Below are 11475 nucleotides of genomic sequence, written 5' to 3' on the forward strand. Positions count from 1 at the left end.
ACAGTGACATGCTGAATGGTCCTGTGGTTCAGTCCTAGTTCAGCCCTGGCCCGGTCCTTGGTTAGACCTTACTTGGTCCCTCTGGAGATGAGCTCATGGTGATGTTGATCTGAGCCTCCGTAGCGCCAGATCAGGTGGCTGTCAGCTCCCGTTGCCATGGTAATCCTCTGGCGTCGTCATGGCGAACAATCCCAGCGCTGTTGGAAAAAGTGTCGAGTTTCGGACGAGAGAGATGGACGAGGAGATAAAGAAGCAGAAGTTCAGATTCATAGTTTCTGCCCCACCTGCTGATGTCACGAGGTGGGAACAGGGAATTTAGATCATCGAGTTTTTAATCAGCCCCCCCTTCGGGTCCAATTCATTCCAAAATTGTGTCATTTGTTGCATCCAGTGTTCAGAATACCTGGCTGGAGGAATAACCTATTGTACATGTTTGTAGTAGAAGGGGAAGCCAGGGCACTTGGAGGGAACTTACGTAGACACAGGGAGAACATGTTACACACAGAAAGGAGCGAGTGGAGCGAGACTCTAACCACTGGGCCATCGTGCCCACCACTTTGGAAGTGAATCAGACTCTGGGGGGGCTGATCAATAACTGATCAATAGGGCTGATGAACGACACCACTGTGCGACTTGAAACTAAAAAAGAGAAGAAAGTGACGTGGTTATATCGGCATCGAGAAAAGTACAATTCAGGTTGAGCACAAGAGGGCTGTCAATATAAAGTCTGCGAACAGTACCCGACCCTCACAATCAACTTTCAATAACTCAAAAGCTGAGCGCTCACAAACACTCATTTTGTGCACTAACAAAGCCTTTTGGTGTGAATCGTTCACTCTGGGGGCCAACTTCACTCAGGTGAGTGTTAAAGCAGAGAGCAGGCCCCGGATAACACAATGGGACTACAGCGCTTTATCTTCAGATCGCCCTGTAAGGGTCCAACTGCTGCGTATCCACACCACCTCAGATAGTGTGTAGAAGTGTGTTATGGCCAATTAATGTGTGAGAATTGGGAGTCCTGGAAAGATGGCAGAGGTTGTCTGAGAGCGCTTTGAACAATAAAACACCCTCTGACAGCTGTCATATCAGGTTGAAGCAGTGTTTCCCAAACAGGGGTGCGGGGACTTGAGCACTTGGCTGGGGGTACTTGGAATTGTTGCAGATTAAAAAAGTGAAACTCGTAGAATTTCAATATTAGTTTCAAAGGAAAGTTGGTTTTAGTAATGTTTTTCAGTAAAAGGTTCCATTTTGAGAATATTTTAGCTTCATTTTGAACACAACACATGATTAAATACTGAATCATCTTAGTTTAGTTGGTAGTAGTATTGGCAAGATCCCTGAGGTAGGGGGTATTCAAGTACAAATGAACTAATCAAGGGGAATGAGAGATAAAAAAGGTTGGGAGCCATTTGGATAACTTAAAATATATAGTATATATACTTAAAATAAAATTTGAGAATTAAATAAACTGTTGCGCCCAATTGACACCTGGAGCTATCACTGGAAGTGACGTACGCAGTACAAATGTATTTCCAAAAGTGTACATTTCGGCCATGTCCATAAGAAGTCAAGCTGAGGACCAAGCGCAAAGATATTTCATCAGTCGTCCATACGAGCCCGCCGTTTTGGGGGTCTGTAAACAAACATTTTCCAAACTAGGTCCCAGAGTGGATAGATCTCAAAACTCCGTTTACGTGGCTCTGTTGTTATGACGTCTCCGCAACTTGTACTAAAACATTGATATCACAGCTCCAGAGTGGTGTCTGTGATCCATAATCTACTGACCTTCGAATGAGTTTTCCTCATGGATCTGTGATGGTTTGACTCCGATCCTCTTTGCTCCACTGCAGTCCACAAGCCACAGGTGACAAGTAGAAACATGGCCGAGTCACGTCGCTGACAGGTTTTTCTGCTTTAGTCCCGTTACGTCTGAAGAATAAACCCTTGAATCAGTTTCATTTTCACTGTTTACATTCCACAAAAGTTCACAGCGCCTCACACAGGTCTGGAAATTGAATTGCACCATTTTCACAGACCTGAGTCGACCCATGTGGACGCTCACATTTACTAAGCTGGCTTTGTGCTTACAAAGAACGTTTCTGAAAATATAAGCATTTTGTCTTCATAGTCATACGATATCAGAGCAGCTAAATCTACGCTTGTGTTTGGGTGTGTTGTGACAAGTTTAGTCGTTAAGCTGGTAACCAGACTGGCGTCCGGTCGCCGGGTCGCCTGCTGTGCCTCTGACTAAACCAGGTAGAAAGACCGGTTTCTTCTGGTACTCCAGACGAGGCCCTCACACCGAAAAGACAATAGGCCTCAAAAGGCCCATCTTCTCAACATCATAAAGATCTCCTGCCTCCAAACGCCAACCTGATGCATTACCATGCAAAGCACCTTTTGGTTGCCTGCATTGACATCTCCAACTGGATTACCATTTCTATGTGTTTCTGTGCTTCCCTTTGTTGTGTGACCCACTGTGTATAGCCCGTCCAGACACTTTGCTTCACCAGAGCTTACCAGGAACTCGCGTTCTGTGTAACCCTCTCTGCAATGCATGCGTAATAAACCTCACATTTTGACTAAGACAACATATCTTAAGCTTTATTAAGTACAAAAATCCACAACAGGTGTCTCCCAAATCACCATTTCCCCATATGCACCCGCTGAAATGCCAGAGTCTGCCGCGTATGTATATATGTATGCTTCCAGATTAGAACACGCAGCGTAGCGTCAATACCATCTGACATACGTATGACAATGCTACTGTAAATATCATCAATAAAAAAATAAAAAAAGCTGCTTCACTGCGCTTACACGCTGTAATACCCCTGGTGTAAATTTGGTGTTCTGCTTGAAGCGGAAACAACATTAAAAGCTGTAAAGACTACCCTCCAACGAGAGGTCTCAGGATCAGTCTGATGTCACTCTTTAGGCAGAGGTAGAGCACATTACAGATTCAGGCCTCCACAGATCAATACCCATTATCCCATAATCTGGTCCCCACAGACGGGACCTCGGCGCTCAGAGGCCCCCGACGGGACTGATCCACTCACACACTCTCCGTTACTGACCGCCTGAGGGGCCCATGCACTTCATCTGACCTTTCCTAGCCCTCGTACCCCTGAGAGAGCCCTTTCTCAAAATCTTAGCCCCAATCCCAAGATCCTGCCGGGAGTGGGGGGTTAATCGCGCTCCTAATCAGCATCACAGTTTGGATTGTGACAGCTTTATCTGACCTTTATTTAAAGCTGCTGTTGTGCACATTTCCAGATTCGCAATTCGTAAAACATTTGACATGATCAGAATCAGAGCAGTTTTAATGCCATTGTGTGAGAACAGGTTCACAAACTAAGATTTTTTTCTCGGTACGATCGTGCCACATAAAACATATAATTTGGATAAAATAAACTATGAAAACTTTAACTATAAGGCTATAATGGCATGCATAAAGAAGATTACAAGAAGGGCCAAAGTCGCCTCCACCTTCTGAGGAGACTGAGGTCGTTCGGAGTGAGCAGGCCTCTGTGGTAGCCTCTGTTCTCCTCTACGCTGCCGTGTGCTGGGCCCCGGGCAGCACAGAGCGGGACAAGAACAGACTGAAGAAGCTGGTCAGGAGCTCTGGACTCTGTGGAGGAGGGGAGGGACAGGAGGGTGTTAGCCAAGCTCACCTCCATCATGGACAACACCTCCCACCACTGCATGGGAATGTAGAGGAGCTGAGCAGCTCTTTCAGTGGCAGACTGAAAGAGCTGCTCCTTCTTGCTCCTTCAGTGCAAGAAGGGGCAGGTCCTTCATCCCCACGGCTGGGCCCCGGGCAGCACAGAGCGGGACTGTACAACAAGACTGTAAAGTAACATGTGCAATAACCTCTTTGCAAAACTACGTGCAATAATCTCTGCGTCAGCGCCATTTTATTCCCCGCACCGTCACTTACTGACAACCTGCACTAGGACTGTAACTTTACACCTGATATTCTACTTTTTATAATCTGTTCTAATTTTTATTCTATTTTTATTTGTTCTTATTTCCTTATTGTTATAATTCCACCACTTAAGATTTTTTATATTATTGCACATAAGACACCTCTTTTTTCTATTATTTAACTGTTGACTGTGATCTTTTTGAATGCCGATTGTAACAAGTTATTTTTTCCGTTGCAAGATCCATAAAGGATGATCTTATCTCTTCTCTTATCTGACTAAAATAAATGAAAATATGGTAAAGACAACAACATTGTCCATATGAGGTACTACAGCAATGGAGGGCAATGGCCCCTCGCGTCACGGTCACGAAGCCAATCACCTTCTCAGGAAAGTCACACTTTTGAAAACGTCTTTTTTCTCCTGGTCTTGACCTTATATACAGTAAACAGAAGGGGCCCGATCTTGTGCATCAAAACGGAGACGATAGCGTGACATTTTGCGCTCAGTCGGAGCGCACTTTGTGATCTTGCCACTCCAGACTTAGCGCATTTACGTGGGTGGAGACACACATTTTCCTCCAACCAGATCGACTCCGCGTCCAGGAGAGTGGTTGTGTGGGAGTGGGGGGTGAACATGTGCTTTTGTTTTGCTTCGCGTTCATGCCGAGCGCGGGCCGATCCGCGCCACAGCGGACGCTGTAGCTCTTTTTCTCTCGAGACGTGAACATGGTTTAGCTCACGATGGGGTAAATAAAGTTTTTAGTTTGACCTGTGAGAGCCTAAGGCTTAAGAAAGAACGCAAGACAGCCCAATGTAAACGAGGAAGTGAATGTCAGCCGTGTTTCCATCAGTGCAGTCACCTCCTCTTGTGACGCCCCCTCACAGGTGGCGGAGGCGAATGGCACATATAGCGCCGCCACTCGGAAAATATTTCGCCAAGAGCCTGCGCCGCCCCGTGCGCCGCCACAAGATCTGGCCCTATATGTCCTAATTTATATATGCAGGGTGTGCATGTATTGTAATCTGTAAAGCACTTTGATACGTTTCGGTATGAAAAGCACTTTATTAATAAAGTTTGGTTGAAAGGTTGAAAGGTTGAAAGAAAGGTTGAAAGAAAGGTTGAAAGAAAGGTTGAAAGAAAGGTTGAAAGAAAGGTTGAAAGAAAGGTTGAAAGAAAGAAAGGTTGAAAGAAAGGTTGAAAGAAAGGTTGAAAGGTTGAAAGAAAGAAAGAAAGAAAGAAAGAAAGGTTGAAAGAAAGAAAGGTTGAAAGAAAGAAAGGTTGAAAGAAAGAAAGGTTGAAAGAAAGGTTGACAGAAAGGTTGAAAGAAAGAAAGAAAGAAAGAAAGAAAGGTTGAAAGGTTGAAAGAAAGAAAGGTTGAAAGAAAGGTTGAAAGGTTGAAAGAAAGAAAGAAAGAAAGAAAGGTTGAAAGAAAGAAAGAAAGAAAGAAAGGTTGAAAGAAAGAAAGAAAGAAAGGTTGAAAGAAACGTTGAAAGAAAGAAAGGTTGAAAGAAAGGTTGAAAGGTTGAAAGGTTGAAAGGAAGAAAGAAAGAAAGAGAAAGAAAGAAAGAAAGGTTGAAAGGTTGAAAGAAAGAAAGGTTGAAAGAAAGGTTGAAAGAAAGGTTGAAAGAAAGGTTGAAAGAAAGAACGGTTGAAAGAAAGAAAGGTTGAAAGAAAGAAAGGTTGAAAGACAGGTTGAAAGAAAGGTTGAAAGGTTGAAAGGTTGAAAGGAAGAAAGAAAGAAAGGTTGAAAGAAAGAAAGGTTGAAAGGTTGAAAGAAAGGTTGAAAGGTTGAAAGAAAGAAAGGTTGAAAGAAAGAAAGGTTGAAAGAAAGGTTGAAAGAAAGAAAGGTTGAAAGAAAGAAAGGTTGAAAGAAAGGTTGAAAGAAAGGTTGAAAGAAAGGTTGAAAGAAAGGTTGAAAGAAAGGTTGAAAGAAAGAAAGGTTGAAAGAAAGGTTGAAAGGTTGAAAGGTTGAAAGAAAGGTTGAAAGAAAGGTTGAAAGAAAGAAAGGTTGAAAGAAAGGTTGAAAGGTTGAAAGGAAGAACGAAAGAAAGAGAAAGAAAGAAAGAAAGGTTGAAAGGTTGAAAGAAAGAAAGGTTGAAAGAAAGGTTGAAAGAAAGAAAGGTTGAAAGAAAGAAAGGTTGAAAGACAGGTTGAAAGAAAGGTTGAAAGGTTGAAAGGAAGAAAGAAAGAAAGGTTGAAAGAAAGAAAGGTTGAAAGGTTGAAAGAAAGGTTGAAAGAAAGAAAGAAAGAAAGAAAGGTTGAAAGAAAGAAAGGTTGAAAGAAAGAAAGGTTGAAAGAAAGAAAGGTTGAAAGAAAGGTTGAAAGAAAGGTTGAAAGAAAGGTTGAAAGAAAGGTTGAAAGAAAGAAAGGTTGAAAGAAAGAAAGGTTGAAAGAAAGAAAGAAAGAAAGGTTGAAAGAAAGGTTGAAAGAAAGAAAGGTTGAAAGAAAGAAAGGTTGAAAGAAAGAAAGGTTAAAAGAAAGGTTGAAAGGTTGAAAGGAAGAAAGGTTGAAAGAAAGGTTGAAAGAAAGGTTGAAAGAAAGGTTGAAAGGTTAAAAGGTTGAAAGGAAGAAAGAAAGAAAGGTTGAAAGAAAGAAAGAAAGAAAGAAAGAAAGGTTGAAAGAAAGAAAGGTTGAAAGAAAGGTTGAAAGAAAGGTTGAAAGAAAGAAAGGTTGAAAGGTTGAAAGAAAGAAAGAAAGGAAGAAAGAAAGAAAGGTTGAAAGGTTGAAAGAAAGAAAGGTTGAAAGAAAGGTTGAAAGAAAGGTTGAAAGAAAGAAAGGTTGAAAGAAAGGTTGAAAGGTTGAAAGAAAGAAAGAAAGAAAGGTTGAAAGAAAGAAAGGTTGAAAGGTTGAAAGAAAGAAAGGTTGAAAGAAAGGTTGAAAGAAAGGTTGAAAGGTTGAAAGGAAGAAAGAAAGAAAGAAAGAAAGAAAGGTTGAAAGAAAGAAAGGTTGAAAGGTTGAAAGGAAGAAAGAAAGAAAGAGAAAGAAAGAAAGAAAGAAAGGTTGAAAGGTTGAAAGAAAGAAAGGTTGAAAGAAAGGTTGAAAGAAAGGTTGAAAGAAAGGTTGAAAGAAAGGTTGAAAGAAAGAAAGGTTGAAAAAAAGGTTGAAAGAAAGGTTGAAAGGTTGAAAGGTTGAAAGGAAGAAAGAAAGAAAGGTTGAAAGAAAGAAAGGTTGAAAGGTTGAAAGAAAGGTTGAAAGAAAGAAAGGTTGAAAGAAAGGTTGAAAGAAAGAAAGGTTGAAAGAAAGAAAGGTTGAAAGAAAGAAAGGTTGAAAGAAAGGTTGAAAGAAAGGTTGAAAGAAAGAAAGGTTGAAATTGTGGCTTATAAGTTATCCAATTGACTTTGATTGTTTCTTTCGTTCTGCACCCAAGCAGCATATACGGTATTATACTGATTTGTTAGCATACCACCTGCTAAAAATGGTGACTTGTACTTGTGCTTGCAATGGTTGATTTCCAAGCGGAGGGCGGCATTGCAAACCCTGTGGTAATTTCTGTTCAAAAATGACAATGAGGTTTTATGTCAAAATCGTGCAGCCCTAATTTAAATGATAAAGCATGAGCCCTGGGGTGCCGAAAAAAACTATTTCTGAAAGAGAAGTCGATAAGTGAATAAGTTCACCCAGCCACGCCAGCTCTGCTCTCATTGTGTGTGTTCCTCTGCAGAGATGGCGGGACGTCCCGGCTCCCTGAAGGTCCTGATCAACCCTTGCAGCCACAGGAAGGAGGCGGTGCACGTGTACCGCGACCACGTGGCCCCGCTCTTCAAGATGGCCGCCGTGCAGACCGACATCACAGGTGAAGCTGGAGTCTCTGGCTTTGTGAGCCGTCTCTTCATACAGGCCAAAACCTAAACTCCAAATGTTTTGATTCAGTGGTGTAGCAAGACCGCCCTGGGGCACCAAACAAAGGGTCACAGGGGCCCATAGTGTGTTTTATTAAGGCTGCTAGATTACAATAGACATTACCACTTCCAATTCTATCATATATCACTGCTTTTATAGGCCTGCTAAAATACTGTCATTCCACTGGTACCACCGTGCCAATGATTCACACGAGTCGTGAAGCAACTATTCAAAGTCAGAGTAAAAACTATGCAATAGGAACCCATTGCAAAAACAATAGGCGGCTAACACTGTGTAGCACTCACTGCATTGATCTTGTATCTTACAACATTTGTAAATTATCATGTCGCCAAAAAACAATTCTAAAACGTGCGCACTGTTAGCAAGCGCTCCTCCAAACACAAACAAAACTGTACAAAAACTGTACAAAACAGTAGTCTTATAGCCGCTATGGTCTCTCATTCTGCTGGTGTTTCGGACACCGGGCTCACTCCTTTCTGCAGCCGCACGTGACGACAGACGGGGAGGAGAAAGTAGTGAGCGCTGTGTCCGAATAGCCAACAGAATCAATGACTATATAGTCTACTATAAGGACACAGGTTAATACTTCACGAGAGGAGACTGCTTTAAAGATGTTGTGGGTTAGCCTCGAAGCAAGGCTAATGGCAAACGTTAGCCTTAACAAACGTTATAATAGCGCCATCTTGAAAAACAGGAAGTCGCCGGGACCCTACACTGGCCAACAGGAAGTTAGTCATAAAAACATTCTGCGTGCTGAGCCTTTTCCCAGTCCCCTCTCTCCTCTCTCTCCCCTCTCTCCCCTCTCTCCTCTCTCTCCTCTCTCTCCTCTCCCCTCTCTCTCCTCTCCCCTCTCTCCTCTCTCCCCTCTCTCCTCTCTCTCCCCTCTCTCCCCTCTCTCCTCTCTCTCTCCTCTCTCCTCTCTCTCCCCTCTCTCCCCTCTCTCCTCTCTCTCCTCTCTCTCCTCTCTCCTCTCTCCTCTCTCCTCTCTCCTCTCTCTCCCCTCTCTCCCCCCCTCTCCCCTCTCTCTCCTCTCCCCTCTCTCTCCTCTCCCCTCCTCCTCTCTCCCCTCTCTCCCCTCTCTCCTCTCTCTCCTCTCTCTCTCCTCTCCCCTCTCTCTCCTCTCCCCTCTCTCCCCTCTCCCCTCTCTCTCCTCTCTCCTCTCTCCTTTCTCCCTCTCTCCCCTCTCTCTCCTCTCTCCTCTCTCCCCTCTCTCCCCTCTCTCACCCCACTCTCCCCTCTCTCACCCCTCTCTCCCTCCTCTCTCTCTCTCTCTCCACTCTCCCCTCCTCTCTCCCCTCTCTCTCCCCTCCTCCCCTCTCTCTCCTCTCTCCCCTCTCTCCCCTCTCACTCCTCTCTCTCACCCTCTCTCATCCCCTCTCTCCCCATCTCTCTCCTCTCTCCCGTCCCTCCCCTCTCTCTCCTCTCTCTCCTCTCTCTCCTCTCTCCCCTCTCTCTCCTCTCTCCCCTCTCTCCTCTCTCCTCTCTCCCCTCTCCTCCTTCCTCTCTCCCCTCTCTCCCTCTCCCCTCTCTCCCCTCTCTCTCCTCCTCTCCTCCCTCTCACCCTCTCTCTCCCCTCTCTCTCCTCTCTCTCCTCTCTCCTCTCTCTCCTCTCCCCTCTCTCTCCTCTCCCCCTCCTCCTCTCTCCCCTCTCTCCTCTCCTACCCTCTCTCCCCTCTCTCCTCTCTCTCCCCTCTCTCTCCTCCCCTCTCTCTCCTCTCCCCTCTCTCCCCTCTCTCCTCTCTCTCCCCTCTTCCCTCTCTCCTCTCTCACTCTCTCTCCCCTCTCTCTCCCCTCTCTCCTCTCTCCCCTCTCTCCCCCCTCCTCCCTCTCTCCCCTCTCTCCCCTCCCTCCCCCTCTCCCTCTCTCCCCTCTCTCTCCTCTCTCCACTCTCTCCTCTCTCCCCTCTCTCCTCTCTTCCCTCTATCTCCTCTCTCTCCTCTCTTCCCTCTCTCTCCTCTCTCTCCTCTCTCTCCCCTCTGTCCTCTCTCTCCCCTCTCTCCTCTCCTCCCCTCTCTCCTCTCTCTCTCCTCTCTTCCCTCTCTCTCCTCTCTCTCCTCTCTCCTCCCCTCTCTCCTCTCTCCTCTCTCTCTCCTCTCTTCCCCTCTCTCTCCTCTCTCTCCTCTCTCTCCCCTCTCTCCTCTCTCCTCTCTCATCCCCTCTCTCCTCTCTCTCTCCTCTCTTCCCTCTCCTCCTCTCTTCCCTCTCTCCCCTCTCTCCCCTCTCTCCTCTCTCTCCTCTCTTCCCTCTCTCTCTCTCTTCCCTCTATCTCCCTCTCTCTCCCTCTCTTCCCTCTCTCTCCTCTCTCTCCTCTCTCTCCCCTCTGTCCTCTCTCTCCCCTCTCTCTCCTCTCCTCTCCCTCTCCTCTCTCTCTCCTCTCTCTCTCCTCTCTTCCCTCTCTCTCCTCCTCTCTCCTCTCTCTCCCCTCTCTCCTCTCCTCTCTCTCCTCTCTTCCCTCTCTCTCCTCTCTCTCCTCTCTCTCCCCTCTCTCCTCTCTCCTCTCTCCCTCTCTCTCCTCTCTCTCCTCTCTCATCCCCTCTCTCCTCTCTCCTCTCTCTCTTCCTCTCTTCCCTCTCTCTCCTCTCTCTCCTCTCTCCCCTCTCTCCTCTCTCCTCTCTCTCCCCTCTCTCCTCTCTCCCTTCTCCCTCTCTCTCCCCTCTCTCTCCTCTCTCTCCTCTCTCCCCTCTCTCTCCTCCCCCTCTCTCTCCTCTCTCCCTCTCTCCTCTCTCCCTCTCTCCTCTCTCTACCCTCTCTCCCCTCTCTCCTCTCTCTCCCCTCTCTCTCCTCTCCCCTCTCTCTCCTCTCCCCTCTCTCCCCTCTCTCCTCTCTCTCCCCTCTTTCCCTCTCTCTCCTCTCTCCTCTCTCTCCCCTCTCTCTCCCCTCTCTCCTCTCTCCCCTCTCTCCCCTCTCTCTCCTCTCTCTCGCCTCTCTCCCCTCCTCCCCCCTCTCCCCTCTCTCCCCTCTCTCTCCTCTCTCCTCTCTCTCCTCTCTCCCCCTCTCTCTCCTCTCTTCCCTCTATCTCCTCTCTCTCCTCTCTTCCCTCTCTCTCCTCTCTCTCCTCTCTCTCCCCTCTGTCCTCTCTCTCCCCTCTCTCCCTCTCTCTCCCCTCTCTCCTCTCTCTCTCCTCTCTCTCTCCTCTCTTCCCTCTCTCTCCTCTCTCTCCTCTCTCTCCCTCTCTCTCCTCTCTCCTCTCTCTCTCCTCTCTTCCCCCTCTTTCCTCTCTCTCCTCTCTCTCCCCTCTCTCCTCTCTCCCCTCTCTCCCCTCTCTCTCCTCTCTCTCGCCCTCTCCCCTCCCTCCCCCTCTCCCCTCTCTCCCCTCTCTCTCCTCTCTCCTCTCTCTCCTCTCTCCCCTCTCTCTCCTCTCTTCCCTCTATCGCCTCTCTCTCCTCTCTTCCCTCTCTCTCCTCTCTCTCCCTCTCTCTCCCCTCTGTCCTCCTCTCTCCCTCCTCTCTCCTCTCTCTCCCCTCTCTCCTCTCTCTCTCCTCTCTCTCTCCTCTCTTCCCTCTCTCTCCTCTCTCTCCTCTCTCTCCCCTCTCTCCTCTCTCCTCTCTCTCTCCTCTCTTCCCTCTCTTCTCCTCTCTCTCCTCTCTCGTCCCCTCTCTCCTCTCTCCTCTCTCTCCCCTCTCTCCTCTCTCTCTCCTCTCTTCCCTCTCTCTCCTCTCTTCCCTCTCTCCCCTCTCTCCCCTCTCTC

The 11475-nt window shown here is 46.8% G+C and overlaps 2 protein-coding genes across 2 annotated transcripts in view; one reads left to right on the forward strand and one right to left on the reverse strand.

The window, feature by feature from the left end:
* Nucleotides 1-11475, reverse strand: part of LOC306968267 (uncharacterized protein) — a gene marked incomplete at its 3' end in the record, with an annotated part of 106004 nt that overhangs the window by 34586 nt on the left and 59943 nt on the right. The gene's annotated exons all lie outside the window — the stretch shown is intronic.
* The window catches only part of cerkl (CERK like autophagy regulator), a 45679-nt gene that overhangs the window by 15358 nt on the left and 18846 nt on the right, over nt 1-11475 (forward strand). The window contains exon 4 of the mRNA XM_079563610.1: nt 7588-7719. Coding sequence (XP_079419736.1) covers nt 7588-7719 — 132 coding nt within the window. The remainder of the gene's footprint in view (nt 1-7587; nt 7720-11475) is intronic.

Source organism: Gobius niger (assembly GCF_951799975.1).
Source record: "Gobius niger genome assembly, chromosome: 9".
Classification (NCBI taxonomy): Eukaryota; Metazoa; Chordata; class Actinopteri; order Gobiiformes; family Gobiidae; genus Gobius; species Gobius niger.